Genomic DNA, 17,423 nt, shown 5'->3' on the forward strand with positions numbered 1-17,423 from the left:
GTTATTCTGCCTATAGGTTTGAAAGGCATTAACTTGTTCCATAGAGCTCCTACAATCTTGCTCCCAATGACCTACAATTCCACAATTTTCACAAAAAGCTTCATTGTTAGCAACAGCAGAAACATTAGCTACAGAGTTAGGAGCAGCAGTAAGATTATCTAATTTTTGACAAATAGACGTTAATTGAGCTTGCAAAAAGGATACAGAATAGACATTACGTTTTCCTTTATTTGCAAACCCTCTCGGATTCCCATATTGGGAATTGTGTATTGCCATGTCTTCGATAACCTGTCCTGCATCGTCCACATTTAAATTCATGAACCTCCCACTAGCTGCCGAATCTAGCACTGATCTAGAAGAATTTCCAAGACCATTATAGAATGCTTGGATTAATTGCCATTGTGCTAGATTGTGGTGAGGGCACTCTCTCTGTAGATCCTTGAACCTCTCCCAAGCCTCATATAATGTTTCGTCGGCCTCTTGAGCGAAGTTCTGAATAGCACTCCTTAGCACCGCTGTTCTCTCTGCAAAAAGATAGTATTTATTATAGAAATTCAAAGCAAGAGTTTCCCAGTCAGTAATACCAAGTGCAGTTCTATTCAAACCATTAAACCATAATTTAGCTTTGCCACATAATGAAAAAGGAAAAAGAATCTCCCTGATTTGGTCTTGCGTGACCCCGGCTTGTCTAATGTTGTTACAATATTGGCAGAAGTCTACGATGTGAAGATTAGGATCTTCAACCTTAGCTCCACTGAATTGCTTCCTCTCTCTCATAGTGATAAATTGGGGCTTGATCTCAAATTGAACTCCATCTAGAGCCGGAGTGGGAGTAAGGTGCGGGAAATCTGTGAGCTTCGGTTGCGAGTAGTCACTGAGTTTCTTCTGGGCCGTCATCTATGATTCTGAATCTGAAGGAATATCTGTATCACTAGAATCAGAGGGAGGATCTCTTCGACTGTTGTCCTCCTCAGAACCCGCCAGAATTTGTCTATAGAGTTTCCTTTGCCTATGAAAAGAGCACTCGATCTCAGGGTCGAATGGGATGTAACCTGATCTGGAACACCTGGGCATAAAAAAGAACTAAAAGACAAATATGAGAATTGCCTCAAAGAACTAACGTTCTCTGAGGCAAAGGGGGATAATCTAGACTATAAAAATAAAATCAGAAAACAAAAATAGAACCGTTTCCCCGGCAACGACGCCAAATTTTGACAGGGTAAAGTCGTATCCCTTAATAAAAAATAATTACCTAAGTCCTCTAACCAAAGTAGATAGGGAAGTAGGGTCGAACTCCACAGGAAAACAGGTCTTTCTATTCCTAATTAATTATTATAGTCTAAATTGAGTAACCAATATTTTTTATGAATAAAATCTAAACTACGGAGAATAAGGTCGAAAGGAATAAAGTAGGGAGAAAATCAAATATTAAAAGGCCTAGGGCATAGGTTCACTAATAAACAATATTCCAGGGCAAATCATAATAAGAAATCATCAAGCATTGGTTAATCAGATTATAAAGGGCTTTCGCTATGTATTATAATCACAGAGTTAATTTACCGGTATTAAATCTCATCTGTCGAATCTCGACTTAACCATTTATAAATTAATCCGCCTATTGAAACTAAGCCTAAACATCAATTCTCATCTGTCGAATCTCGAATTAATATTGCTAAACTCATACAATTAAATCTGACCAAACCTAATTGCATAGCATTAAATCAATCAATAGGAAATCAACCAAGCATTGATAATTAACAATCACAAAATTACCCCTTCATATCATTTATTAGATCCCCATAAACCCTAGAAATAAAACTACTCACACATCATCATAACTAAACTTATCAAATAAATAAATAAAAGCATAAACAAAGAAGTAAGTAAAATAGCTGAAATTAAAAGAGAAGAAATTGTTACCAAAAGGAAATCTGAAATTAATGGAAATAATTAAGAACAAAAGTTGAGAGAGAATTTAAGAGAGATAAATATTCTAAGTAGAGAGAGAAAGTCTAAGAAAGAAGGTAATCTAAATTCCGTACAAAATCGTACTTAAACGTTTTCTAAAACAAAAATTAAAACTAAACTAATCAGGCTTCATAAAAACACGCGCCCGATCGGGCGAGGGGCCGCCCGATCGGGCCCGCCTTTTTCTTCGCGTCCCTTCTCCGCATCATCGCCCGATCTTTCTAGACGCTTGAACAATCGGGCGCGCTATAAGCATGCACAGCACCAATGCCGCGCCACGCCCGATCGTGCAACCTCTTGCCTGATCGGGCCCTTGCTTCACTTTGAGGCTCGGACTTCGATTGGGCTTGATTTCTCTGCCCAATCCGGATTTCCTCTTCGGGTCTTGAATACTCGGTCCAAATGCCTCGGGATCCCAATTACCAAGCCCTTAATCACCGGCTCGATGACTCTAACCGGCCTTGGGCTACAAAGATGGTCGTGCACTTCTAATTCCTGTAGTCGCTCCATGAAAAACCCGAGAAAATGCTCCAAAGGCGCAATTTCCTACAAAACTCAACAAAGACTATGAAAACACTAGAAAACACAAATTAGTAATAAAAGTGGCTCGAAAGAGCCAAAAACGCTACTAATTATGACCAAGGGACGGGGGTAAATTACTATATAAAATGGACATATCAAGCAACTACCCACTTGAGCTCAATATGTAGTCCTCAAGCTAATTAAACTCGTGCTTCAATTCACAAATCTATTAAAAAAAAATAATAAACAAAAATTAGGTTAAATATAAGGTATGTACTATTTCTTTCTCATAACATGTCAATTCACTAATTTATTTATAAGCTAAAACACATCATTCAATGAACTAACAATTGCTAAACTAACAAGGTTACTAATCTCTAATTTTTTTCAAAATTACCCATCAAAACAACTTAAAAGTAACCATTCACCCATTCCAAAATTCATCTACTTTAGTAACAAGCAAGGTTACTAATCTCAAATTAATTCAAATATACCATCAAAACAACTTAATATTAACCATTTAAACATTCCAAAATTCAACTAATTTAATAACAAAGTTAACTAATCTCTAACTTATTCAAAATAATCCATCAAAACAAATTCAAATTAACCATTAAAAGTAAAATACCTTCACCTATTTAAGTACATATTCTATAATTATTTCAAAATTATCCACCAAAACACATTAAATTAACCATTAAAACATAATAAAATCCAACTAATTGAGTAACAAGGTTACTAATCTCTAATATTTTCACAATTATATTCAAACCTAAAATTGAGAAAAATTATATTTAAACCTAAATTTTAATTTACTAACAATGGTTGAAAATGCAAAACAAATTAATATATATAATTATATAATTGGAAAATAATGTAAAAAAAATATTAAAAATAAATCTTGAATGGAAGGAGACAAGGAGGGCAGCAGCTAGGAGGAGACAAGGAGGGCAACAGCTAGGAGGACGACCCTAGTAGTGGAGGAAGCAGCGGTGGTGCGCAATGGTGGAGGCAGCGCTGCGGTGGAGTGGTGGAGGCGGTGCGCAGTGGTGGAACAAGCAGCAATGGGTGCACGGTGGTGGAACAAGCAGCAAAGAGAAAGAAAGGGAAAACAGAAGGGCAGGGGAGGAATGACAGAGAGGGGCGGTGGTTTTCGACACCTCTGTGGCCGGTGAAGGTGGCGGCTGTGGTGGAGGGAAAAGGGGGAGGCACTTCAGAACGAATGGAAGAGAACGAAAGAAGGGATAAATATAACGAATGAAGGGAAGGAAAGAGAAAAAGAGGATGAAGAATAAGGAAAGCCGCGGTTTTTTTTTTTTTTTGAATTTGGCACGGGTTCAAATGGAACCGGTTCAAACCGGTGCCTTTTTAATTTTTGGCACCGGTTCAGGCCAAACCGGTGCCTTTTCTCTTTCGGTAAAATCCCGCCCATTTCTAGACCGATTTTGGCCACCGGTTTAGCCTGAACCGGTGCCATATGGGGGGTGCCTAATGCTTTTTTTCTACTAGTGTAGTGGGAGATTTATGAATCTTGATGTTGAAGATGCAGGTCAGGTTATTGAAGTTATGGCGATACACAATTCCCAATATGGGAATCCTAGTTGATTTTCTAACAAGGGGAAGCATAGTGTTGACTCTGTATCCTTTTTGCAAGCTCAACTGACCTCTATTTGCCAAAAATTAGATAATCTTAGCACTTCTAATGTAGCTAATGTTTCTGCGGTTAATAATAATTCTAATGAGGCTTTTTGTGAAAATTGTGGTATTATAGGTCATTGGGAACAAGATTGCAGGAGTTCCGTGGAGCAAGTTAATTCCTTTCAAGCTTATAGGCAGAATAACCCATACTGCAACACCTACTATCTTGGGTATCAGAATCATCCGTACCTTTCCTACCGGAGTACTAATGTTCAAAATCCACCACCACAAGAACCACAGGCGTCACAACAACATTAGCAGAAATATTATCATCCCAATGTTGGCCAGAAGAACCAACCACAACAACCCTCCTCATCTTCTGACCCTTCTCTGGTGGAAATTAGAGCAATGTTGGTTAATATGCAAAAGCACATGGAAAGTAGAGATGCGACAATTGATCAAATTCTAGCACATAATAAAATTGTAGATAATCAAATTGCGCAACTTTCTGCTACTCTACAAGCCCGCCAACAAGGAGCTCTACCGGCACAGCCGACCCGGCCTACGGATCAAGCATTTGCAATTACTCTAAGGAGTGGTTCAAACTATGAAGGGCCCTCTATGCCCAAAGTTGATGAATCTGTTTTATTAAATAATGCTAATCTTGATTCCGTTAAACCAAACAATGTAGTTAATAGCCCTGTAGAGCTAAAAGATAATATTAACATATCTAATTCTACATTGCAGGGTATGACTCCAGAGAAGGTGGCTGCTCCAGATAAGATCAATAATGATCCAAATCCAATTATCAAACTTCCATTCCCCAATCGTCAATTGAAGACAAACTTGGATAAACAGTTTGGTAAGTTCCTGGATATGGTGAAAGATTTGAAGGTAACAGTTCCCTTCACCGAATTAATCACACAAATTCCTTCGTATGCAAAATTTATGAAAGAAATATTGACGAGGAAAAGGTCTATTAGTGAGGTAGAGACAGTAGCTTTCACTGCAGAGTGTAGTGTCGTACTTCAAAATAAGTCTCCACCTAAATTAAAAGATCCGGGTAGTTTTTCTATCCCTTGTCATATTGGCAATCTCTTGATTGATAATGCATTATGTGATTTGGGTGCTAGTGTTAGCGTCATGCCATTATCTGTGTGTTCTAAGTTGAATATGGGTAAATTAAAAGCTATCAATATAACTCTACAAATGGCCGACCGTTCTTTCAAATACCCCTTAGGTGTTTTAGAGGATGTCCCCGTTAGAGTAGATAAATTTTATATACCTGTTGATTTTGTTGTTCTTGATATGGCTGAGGATATGCAAACCCCAATTATTTTGGGTAGACCATTCCTTAACACTTCAGAAGCAGTCATAGATGTAAGAAGTGGTAAGTTAACACTATCAGTAGGGGATGATAAAATTGTTTTTAATCTGAATAATGCCCCTAAAAGCTCCATGACTGAGGAGAAATGTTTCAGTGTTAATGTGGTTGAGAATTGTTCTAACAAGCCCCAAGCTCTTGAAAAAGATCCCTTGGAGGCGGTATATTGTGTTACATCCCTTTCAGATGAGATAGACAATTGGCAGAAGGAAGTCGATGTAATAGAAAGAGCACTTTACACTGTTGGTCTTGGTTTCGAGGATGAAAAGGTGGAACCGATCAAGCAAGTTGTGCGATTTGAGCCTACGGTAAGTGTTCCGCCAGATCAAGTTGCAAGTGTTGAATGCAATGACAGTTTGAAGCAATTTTCGATCAAAGAAGGATCTTTAGTGCGTAGCATTGAAGATCCCCCAGTCCAAGTCAAGGAGGATCCACCAGATAAGGTGATTTGGCGTCCCACAGGATATGTCAGGAAGCCGCATTGCAGCCTAAACACCGCTAGACCGGGTGAGAAACCACCCGATCAAGCGTTAGGCCAAGGGTCCTAGTTATTGTACTTGGTAAGAAAGTCGTGCGGGACCTAAGATAAACCAGCGCTTTGCGGGAGGCAACCCGTATTTTTATGAGAGGAGAGATGAGGGAGTTTAATGAGTTTTATGAGTGTTTGTACAGGTTTGAAGAAAAGAGTTAGCCAAATTTTGGAGAAAAGAAGAAGAATAATAATTAGACGATTTAGCCTCGGGCCCGATCGGGCGAAGCTCGCCCGACCGGGCGCGAGAGCAAGGGTCCAAAAATAAGTAAATTCGCCCGACCGGGCGCGAAACTCGTCATATACGGACTTAATTGTCCGCCCGATCGGGCGACTCTCGCCCGACCGGGCGCGAGAAGAGGAAAAAATTTGAACATTAGATCGCCCGACCGGGCGCGAGAGTTGGAGAAAATCGAATCTTTAGATCGCCCGACCGGGAGAACGGCGCCCGACCAGGCGCGAGAGGATATGAAATCGGGTACATTAGATCGCCCGACCGGGAGAAGGCCGCCCGACTGGGAGAAGGCCGCCCGACCGGGCGCGAGAACCTACATGCAAAAATAGTCTAGATCGCCCGACCGGGCAACCCACCGCCCGACCGGGCAACCCACCGCCCGACCGGGCGCGCGTCCGTCCACCCTTTTCTTCTTTTTTCTTTCTTTCTTTCTTCCTTCATTTCTTCTTACCTTCATAACTTTCACTCTCTAAAACTCAAATTCTCTCTACCTTCTCTCTAAGATTTCTCCTCCATTTCTCATCCAAATTCAAAACTCTTTACATATTTGTGATCCTCTCTTCATCCTCTATATTTCCATATAAAAATTTTCAATTTTTATTCAAATTAATTTTCAAACCCATTTTCTACCATGGCTTCAAAGAGGGCTAGGTCCATTTTCGGTAGGAGCTATGGTTCGAGGGAGGAATACGACCCAGATTTGCAACTTCCATACTGGCCGACGATCCGCATTGCTAGCCGAGAGCAAAAGGAGCGGCTGGAACATTTAATCGGTCGTGAGGTAATCCCTTCTCGGTGGTTACACCGCCCTACCTTGGAATCATTTGGTTTGTTTGATTTTGTAAAACGATTTTTAAATGACATTGGCATGGGAAAATTTGTTGATATGCACTATCCTACATTCCGAGAGCTTACTTGTGAATTCTTGTCCTCTTTACATGTTGTTAGTAGTAGAAATGGGCCAAATTTAATTTTCAGGTTGAACAATAGAAATATTAGTTTAACTTTTGTAGAATTTTGTAAAATATTTGAATTAAATTCTGAACTATCTCACCAATGGCATGCGGACTATAAAATGGGTGACATATATAATGCTTTGACTGGTTTGCCTACCCCCGACCCCCAACATGCTAGTACCAAACCTATTCACCACCCTGTCCCAAAAATCTGGCAAAGATTTGTGGGATTGTGTTTTTTAGGTAGGGCCGAGCCCCATAATGCCCAATCTAACGAACTAGCTGTCATAGGACACTATGTGTATGGGTTCGGGAAATTGAACATAGGTAGGTTTATTGTTCACCATTTGAGTAGGCATGCCACGGCCAGCACCACTTCAAAGACCCCCATCTGTTTAGGAGGCCTTATCACTCGGATAGCAGTGAAAAAGGCCAGTTAAGTAGTGGACGGACCCCACCAGCTGACCAACTGTGGATCAGATACCTATATGACTGCTAGGTATTTTGAGGAGTTGGGGTGGGTTCGGCCGGATACCGAGCAGACACCCTTTTGGTGTATTAGGACTGGGAGCGAGCAACCTTTGCCCATCTTTCCCCTACCCAGTCCTGACTTGACCGCCTTTCCCCTAGGGCAACCTTCTTATACTTATGATGTTTTAGTTTCCAACGCTAGGGGGCAGGCACCACCACCACTAGTTCCACCACCCCAGCCTCAGCCCAAGGTGGAATTCTCTCCACCTCGTCTATCTCACTCCGTCCCTCATGTTGACTCTGACCCATTTTGGGACCTTCAGAGTATAGGTCAGGCCTTAGGACGTATAGAGCATTCCCATACTGACCTTAGGAGGATGGTTGGCTCCATAGACCAGAGGTTAGGGTACCTAGAGAGGAACCAGGGTAGAGCTCTCTACCCTATGTATGATGACTATGATCGTCGGGGCAACATTCCCGACGACGCTATTCACCCTGACTGGTTTAAGCCTCCACCCCAGGGATATGATAGGGATCCCACTGCCTGTGGTATTTACACTGACTATTCTTCCTTCTACGGGTACGACCAGGACATTCCTTTCGGGGGACCGGCGAGGGGGGGGGGGGGGAGTTTTCATGCTAATTATTTTGGTGCTAGCTCTTCTGGTGCAGGTGGTACAGGTGGCAATGGAGGTGCGGGCTTCGGCTCGATGGATGAGGATGACCAGGACTAGCTATGCTGGGCTAGTTCCCGAGCCAATGAGGACATTGTCTGATTCTGGCTTGGGGGAGATTTTGGTTTGGTATCTTTCTTTTTCCTCTTTTATTTTATTTTTGGTGTGTTTTCTTAGGTTAGATTTCTTGCTTTCTAGGTTAGTTTTTATTGCTTTCTTATATAAAAAAAATTAAAAAAAAAATTAAAAATAAAAAAAAAATCCAAATATATGTTCCAATGAATTGTAAATTATGCTTCCCTGTGCCCCTTACTTGAGAAATTTTTTTTAATTCTTGGTATTTGATGATAAGAATTGTGGATTAGTTGATCATGATTTGATGTTTGATTGCCTTGAAACCTTAACATGCGTCAATTTTGTCCAACTACTTGTGAATATAGTGCTTGAATAATTGATTTGGTAAGGAATGTGTAATAGTTCCATAGTTCCTGGTATGTCAATGAATTGGAGTATTGGTTTTCAATTATAAGTAATATTTATATAATTCATTATTATGCACATTGTAGAGGACGAAGGCATATGTTCTTTTAGGTAGCCTCCAGAGATTGTAGATACATTTGTTCCCTTCTTGCTACCCATGTTGTTGCCTTGACTTTTTATTTTATTAGCCATATTACAAGCTTATTTTGCCCCATTGGTTACTAGTCCCAAGCTTGGCTTGGGGGAGCTATTAGTGAGTGAGGTGAGGGAGTTTGTAGTGTGCTTATTATTTGCACAATTTGAGTGGGTTTTGAGAAGTTGTTTTGTTGTTGATCATGTTTATTTTTGATGAGTTTGAGAGTTGTATTTTCTTGAAAAAATAAAGCATGATGTTATGAAAAAAAAAGAGAAGTTCTAGAAAAAAATATGTTGAAAAAAATTAGTGAACTTCAAAAGAAAAGAAAAAAAATGTTCAAATGTTCTAGTTGGAGGTTGATCAAAAGAAAAAAAATAGAGCTTCAATAAGAAATTCAAGTTTGGAAATAAAGTTTGTTTATTCACTCCACTTCTTCATTATTATATTTTTATGAGTGAAATTGTAAGAGCTGGGATTGTTTATTGTGATTGGAGTATATTTGGTTGATGTTAGAGTTGGTTATGTAGGAGATGTTGATCATTATTTATTTTGATCATGGGTTTCGATAGGATTTGGCTCCCTTAATGCATAGTTTTTCTCTCACATACTCCCAAATTTATCCTACCCTTTACCCTAGCCTTACATTACAAGGTTTAAAGACCTTCCGACCTTTGTGCATAGAATTATATGAATGTGAAAGTGTTGTTTATCAATGCAAGTTATGATTTGACATATTTCGAGTCGACTAGTAGGATTGAGCGTTCATTGTTTTATACACACGAGAGTGTGAGTTGGGAGGGCATTGTTCACATAAAGGGGTTGGTTGGAGAGCGATCGAGTACATCTTTTACTCACCACAAAAATGAGATTTGAGTGCGTGAGCACTAGTCTTGAATTCTATATGCTCTTGTGGTTTGCTCTGTTTGACAATTGTTAGGGAAGATTGGTAATTAGATGGATTTGATTGGTTGATTTTGAAGCATGTTTATTTGATTTACCCTGGATCGTTTGTGCTTGATTTTTACTTTTCGGGTGAAGTATATTTATTGATTCATTGATGAGATCTTTGCTTAGGGACAAGCAAAGGTTTGGCTTGGGGGAATTTGATGTGTCTATTTTATATAGTATTTTACCCCCGTCCCTTGGTCATAATTGGTAGTGTTTTTGGCTCTTTAGAGCCACTTTTATTACTAATTGGTGTTTTCTAGTGTTTTCGTAGATTTGGTTGACTTTTGCAGGGATTTATGCTTTTAGAGTATTTTCCCGAGATATTTTGGAGCAATCACGAACATTGGAGAAGCACGACCAGATTTTATAGCCTAGGGCTGGTTAGAGCCATCGAACCGGTGATTAAGGGCTCGGTATAGGTGATACCGGGGCATTTGGACCGAGTATTCAAGACCGTAAGAGGAAACCCAGATTGACCCGAAGAATTGGAGCCCAATCGTAGTCCAAATAGTGGCCCAAGTGAGTCGCCCAGCCAAAGAGGCTGGCGCTGGAGGCACGCCCGGCCGGGCGGGAGAAGCTAAGGTTGGCGCCCGGTGACGCGCCCGGCCGAGCGCGAGATTAGTATTAGGGATAAAAAGGCGCGCGTGTATTTATTAGGAGACGATTAGCGTCGTTTTAATTTGTTTTAGTTTAGGATTTGTACGAAGTATAAATACTTCTCCGTAATACGTTTTTAACTCTCTCTCTCTCTCTTTTTTTACTCTTTCTTTACTCTCTTAATAGTTCTCTTATATTTTCTTTCTCTTAAACCTTTGTTCTTAATCTACTCTTAATTCCAGATTTATTTTGGTAACTATTTCTCTTCTCTTAATCTTAGTTGTTTATTTCATTCCTTTAATTATGTCTTATTTTATTGCTTTGATTAGTTTAGTTTTTACCATGTGTGAGTAGTTTTATTTCTAGGGTTTATGGGGATCCATAAATAATATGAAGGGGTAATTTATTATTGTTAATTATCAATGTTAGATTAATTTCCTGTTGATTGATTTAATGCTCTGTGACTAGATTAGGCCTGATCTTTTATGCATGAGTTTGACAATATTGATTCGAGATTCGAGAGATGAGAATTGATGTTTAGGTCTAGTTTCAATAGGCAGGTTAATTTATAAATGGTTAAGTCGAGATTCGAGAGATGAGATTTAATACCGGTAGATTAATTATGTGATTGTAATACGTAGCGAAAGCCCTTTACAATCTGGTTAATTGATGCATTGATGATTGACTATTATTAGTTTTTGATATTGCATGATAATTTTTTATTGAATTGTTTTAACGCTTTACAATTATGGCTTGTAAAAGTATAGCAATATTGAATTGATGAATCGAGCAGATGTTAATTTGATATTAAAGGCTATTTTCAATAAGAACTTAGATCTAGTAAATTGCGAGAGCCTGTTAGATCTATGTTGATTAGTAAATTGCGAGAGCCTGTTAATCATGTTATTTATGCAATGTCAATGATTGATTATTATGTTTTACCCTGTAATATTATTTATTGGTGAACCTATGCCCTAAATCCTTTTATATATTGTTTTCTCCCTATTCTCAATCTTAATAGTTTAGTTTCTTATTCAAATATAAATATTGGTTACTTCATAATCTAGATTTTTTTAGTTAATTAGGAATAGAAAGACTTGTTTCCCTGTGGAGATCGACCCTACTTCCCTTTTTGCTTTAGTTAGAGGACTTAGGAATTATTTTTGATTAGGGGATACGACTTTACCCTGTCAACCCACCTTATACCCGCACCATATTCTTTTAGAAGAGTTGAGAATTTATGAAACTTGATACCTTCTAAGACCCAATAAGCTTGAATAGTGAAAGCCCCAATTTTCTTAATCTAATTTGATATAATTGTCATTAATTTGATACAATAGAGCATCACAGAAAAGGGTTTGGGACGATTTTGGGGCGGGTATGAGGTGGGTATGAATATCCAAGTGGGTGATGGGGCGGGGATGGATCCTATCTTGTACTTGGTGGGGCGGGTATGAATATGGATATTGTACCCGCCACGGGTGATGGGGCGGGGATGGGTATAAGAGTTTTAGACGGGTATGGGTATGGAGGTACCATCACTCGCATCCGACCCACCCCATTGTCATCCCTAATTGAAACTAATACCAAAAATTATATGGACAAAAAAAAAAGGGTGAAGATAACAATGCAAGGCTTGATATTTAAATGTCTATTAGGATGTTTTCGATCATAACCATAGTCCATCATGTGATGCTTTTCTTGCACTCAAATTCAGTACATTGTTTACGTCCGTTTACCATGCTACGTACATTTTATTTGTTAATAATACGCGTACCTGCCTGTAAATTTTCATAAAGAAGGAAACGTAAATTTTGAGCAACAAGTTTAACTTCAATCAAGGATAAACGAGTATTTTTTTATAAGCCAATAATCAATCATTGATCGGTCTTATGAAGGTAGCTAATCAAACTTTGAAGTGGGTTTGATTTGATCTAATCAAAGAAATTATTTACTCATTTCATTAAGAATCGTGTTTGATTGATCCAACAATAATATGTGCTATGTGTGTATGTATCATCATCCAATGCATGGTGTTGATTAAATGCTAAAAATTCAATGGTCTTAATCAAAGCATAGCATGATAGCAACTTGGTTACAAAATTATTAAATTTCTTATAAAACTATCTTACATACTTCATTCGTATGTTCTTTATAGTTTGAAATTTTTATTAAGACAAGTTTGTCAATGCATAAGTTCAGCTATTAATATATTGGGTAATGTTACATGTAGCCCTAAGGGCTAAATATAAGCATTACACTCTTGAAAATTATATAAAATTAGGAATTCATGACAAAAACACGCGTAAATAAGTGTAATTAGTGTTTATATTTTGATGTTTTTTTTTACCTTTTTACGATTTTCAAGTGTAAATTTAATTTAATGCTTATAGGTAGCCCTAAGGGCTATGTCATGTATAGCATTTTCCTAATATATTTAATTATCATTAAGTAAAATTAATTTCAGCTGAATTTTAGAATTATACGCTAAGATGAATATGACAAAATCTCACATAAGTATGTTTTATCATAATTTAAAATTACAAACACTAGTTAATAAAGTAAAGCTGGTAAATAGTACAGTATTAAAAGTCAAAACACGTCAATTATAATAAAAAATGATGAAAGATGTGTATATTTAGTGATAATTTATGGTCATCAAAATATGTAATGTTTGGCCTTAAAAGTAAAGATGGAACAATTATCAAAAACCATAGCGAGTAAAAAGACATAGCAAACAATATCTATAAACTATGAATTCCTAAATTAAAGAAGTTTATTAGACTATTGTAGAATGAAGCAAATGAATAAATACAGACTGATTGCATTAAAGTCTATAAACCCTTGCCCTTTGTTTCAAGGTTACAATCTATAAAAACCCTTAACAAAACTTATGTTGTTGATGTTGAAGAGCACTAGTTGAGCTCATTCCTAGGATATCATGGTTTGCTATGGCGCCGGCTACAATCTTGTTATGTGATGGATCTTGTTGTTGCTGTTGTTGTTGTTGATGCTGGTCCAAGCTCTGGTAATTGGCAAGAAGCTTATCCAAGAACCCCCACTCGCCGCCATTAGCTAACAATTGTTGTGTGTTTATTAGCCCTCCGGCGGAGGTGCTTAGTCTCAGTATATTATCCATGGTAGTAAAGAGAGTGCTACCACCGGCGGCTGATAAGGTGTCGGAGCTAGCCAATTGTGGGAGGTGCATAGCGCCATCGAAAGTGTAATCAGGGTTATAGTAGTTATTAGGAAACATTAAGGGTTGGACGTTGTAACCATGTTGCCTTGGTGGGAATAGGATTGTAGAAGTAGTAGGGTTGGTGCTTGGCTTTATCATGTGGCTTGAGGTGGGGTGATTATTTGTAGGGTTAGGATTATCGTAATCGTCTTCATGTTGTAGTTCAGAGTGTAAACCTCTTCCATGGTTCTTCTTCTTGAAGACTCGGCACACCACCCATCCATCTTCTTGCTAAAACAATGAAAGAAAAACCACACCAAATTAGTTGCAAGCATAGATTATCTACTTGTATATCTATAAAGGTTAAACGAACTATAGAGAAACACTTATTAATATATCTTTTTTTTCATTGACTTTCAACGAGACGTATCAACTACCTCTTTTTCTTATATAAACTATTATAAAAATGACACTTATAAATAACTTAAATTTAATTCTTGGATCTGCCACTCTAAGGGGGACATATACATCTTAGAATGTCGCCTTTGGTGTACCTGGTTACATATATGTGCATAATAACAACCCCTAAATCATGGATCTATATCTAGTTGAAAACAATTTCATTTTTGGTGTATGGACACAACGAAATACGAGTACAAATAAATTTAATTTAAGCTTAATTAAGTGAACACATAGATAAGAAATCTATGAAGATTACATTAAGAAAATTTTCTAGGTTAATGGAACAAGGAAGGTCTCTTTGATTTGTTTTATGACTTTACATAAACGTCAAAAATTATTCATCTATGCTAGTACAAACAAGTTCTAACGTACAATAATATGATTAATCCTTACTCCAAGCCTTAAAAAGTTAAAAGAAAACCTCAATTATTGATAAGCTCAAAAAGGCTAGCTGTAATCTTGCTTTAAACTATACCAATTTTTATGGATAAAAGCTTTTAATTAATAAATTTAAACCTACCTGAAGTTGAGGATCTTCATCGTTGAGTCGGTATTCATGCATGATCCAATCCGTCTTGTGACCATGAGGAGCACGTCCGGTGTAGAAGACTAAGGTTTTCCTCATGCCGATTCGCTTTGCATTGTTGCCAAGGTAGATTGCCTTGTCTCTCCCGGTGGCTTTCCAAAATCCGGCTGCCGTGGCACGGTTTGTTCGTGTACCGGTTGGATACTTCTTGTCCTTGTGGCTAAAGAAGTACCATTCATTTTGAGGTCCTGAACCTATCCTGCATCTATCTGTATAACAACATTGCATGCATGGTATTAGCATCACTTTGTAGATGTTGCCAAAAATATAAAGATTTCTAACATTCTAGAAAAACTTATCTAGAAAATAATCACATAACATATTGCTTGCTATCCAAAAAGTGAATAACTTGCATGAAATTCATTCAGCCTAAATCAGTATGAAATTAAATTTTTCCTCAAAAAAAATATGAAATTATAATATTTGTCGTTTTTTTATAATAAATTTGTCCAGTAGTAATTTGTTAATATTGAATGGTCCACATATGATTTAATGGAAACAACTTATTTGTCATTTCTATACCTTTTTAACATAAAAACTCATTGTATAACAAAAATTCAATTCAAACCATGTAGCACTACAAATCTATATTATTTAGATGAAGAAAACAAGAGCATAAGAACTTAAGAAACACTTTTTTTTAATGAAATTTAAAATCACTTTCTAAGTACGACTTTTACAAAAATACTACTATATGATTAAGAAGCCCTCGAGATGCCCATGCAAAGTTAAACATGATTAAAAAATATTGTATTAGCGGATGTCAATGAGTGCATCTAAAAGTCTTATTTAGCGGGTTGATGAAACCTATGGTTTGGGATCATCACCTCCAAAATATTATTGAGTTTCATTTTTTCTTTATATGAACTAGCTAACTCCGTATGAACTTGTGCAAAGAATTAAAAATAAATTAATAAAGGTTGGTAGTATCGGATCCAAAGTATCTAGGAGTTAGGACCCTAGTTCGTCCTTTATCATGTTGCTATTATCATATTATGTGATGTAGATGAATAAATAAAAAGGGAAAACATAAAATTATGTATAAGATTAGAGTATATACCATGCAAATACTAACAAAGATGATGAGTTATTTCATGCTCAAATCTTAATCAACTCTTATTATTATTAGATCAATTATAAGTTTATAAGCCCTAAAAAAAAAATTCAATAGCTTAAAAATTTTAAGTCTTTTTTCATTTTAATTTTTGGAATTTGATAAGCACTCTACTATATCATGCAACAACAAAAATGATGATGAGCTTCAAGCTCAAATCTTAAGTCTTACTATTCGATCTATTGTAAGATTATTAACCCTATAATATATATCTCTACATAAGTTTATACTTCGTATTATCCAAGATATATATCCTAAAGGAAAGACCTAAGACCACACTATAAGTAAAGATTTTTGTACTTATAAGCAAATAAAAATGAAAAAGAAGATATATATGTGATATGTATGTTAAGCATTATAACAAACCTTTCAGATCCCATGGTTCAAGCTTGTTAAGGTCAACTTCTCTAATAACATCAAGATCAATAGCTTCATAAGAAACCTTTTTCTTCAAATAATAGTATAGTAGTTCTTCATCAGTTGGATGAAAGCGAAACCCTGGAGGAACGGAGATTTGGCCATTACCACCATTTCCAGGCATCATTGTAATAACTTTGTTCGTCTAGTAGTTCAATATACTCAACTAACCTAAAAAGAAAATCACTGAAAAGTAGGAACAAGAAACGGGTCATAACATGCACGACATAACAACACGTTACGTTACTTGAAAATCAATCAAAAACACCAAAGAAATAAATCATAGAAGAAGATAAACTAATAATAGGTGGAGGAAAAATATAAACACCTTACCCTTTGGTTAGAGAGAAGCTAATGTGATAATGATAAGAATGAGATGAAGTAAAAGATAGGGAATTGAATAGAATAGAAAGAAAGATTAATTAGATTGTAATTAAGAAGAAATATGGGAACTAAAACCAAGGAAAAGGGAACAGAAATAAAGGAAAGCTGGGGGATATAATAGTCAAAGGAATAGAAGAAATATAATGATAAAAAAAGGAATAGAAGAAAACAAATAATAAAGAAAGGGAATAGAAGAAAACAAACAATAAAAAAAGAAAGGAAAGGGAATCTGATTCTCATGTGGAGGTATATGAAAGCGTACGTATAACGGTGCACGGGGGAGCGGTAATCTGACTAGGGATTCTGTCCGTTGAATAGCAGACCTTAGGCCTGAATTTCGCCTCATTAATGTCATTGAATTAAGGATTAGAAATTAGGAAGATTACCAGCTTGAGAAATTAAGGCCTTAATCGGATATGATTTAATTAATCTGTCACTAATTAGAGACGACCAAGCTAGACACCATACTAAGCTTGATGGTTTAGTGGGAATGATTGCACCTTCTAACCTTAAAGTTGAGGATTTGATCCCCACCAGTGAGGGTATCTCTTACCTTTATCCCTTACTTTTAAAGTTTATGGTCCTCAAATACTGGATTATTATAAGAAAATGTGAGAGTTGAGGTTTAGTCAAGATCCTTCCCTTTACCTTAACAATTAAATAAAAATAGAGGTGACTAGGCGGGGTTGACGTGCAATATATGTGGATAATAAATGTATACAGGTACAGCTAGAGTGAATTGGC

The 17,423-nt window shown here is 37.1% G+C and overlaps 1 protein-coding gene across 1 annotated transcript; it reads right to left on the reverse strand.

Moving 5' to 3' along the window:
- Positions 1 to 13,201: 13,201 nt before the first annotated feature.
- LOC110725837 (NAC domain-containing protein 76-like) lies at positions 13,202 to 17,081 on the reverse strand. The gene is made up of 3 exons (XM_021905301.1): positions 16,245 to 17,081; positions 14,699 to 14,973; positions 13,202 to 14,007 (listed from the first exon to the last, which is right to left on the reverse strand). The coding sequence occupies exons 1-3, from the start codon at positions 16,420 to 16,422 to the stop codon at positions 13,420 to 13,422; spliced, it is 1,041 nt and encodes a 346-aa protein (XP_021760993.1). The 5' UTR covers positions 16,423 to 17,081; the 3' UTR covers positions 13,202 to 13,419.
- Between the last annotated feature and the right edge of the window lie 342 nt (positions 17,082 to 17,423).

Source organism: Chenopodium quinoa, unplaced genomic scaffold (genome assembly GCF_001683475.1).
Source record: "Chenopodium quinoa cultivar QQ74 unplaced genomic scaffold, ASM168347v1, whole genome shotgun sequence".
Taxonomy (NCBI): domain Eukaryota; kingdom Viridiplantae; phylum Streptophyta; class Magnoliopsida; order Caryophyllales; family Amaranthaceae; genus Chenopodium; species Chenopodium quinoa.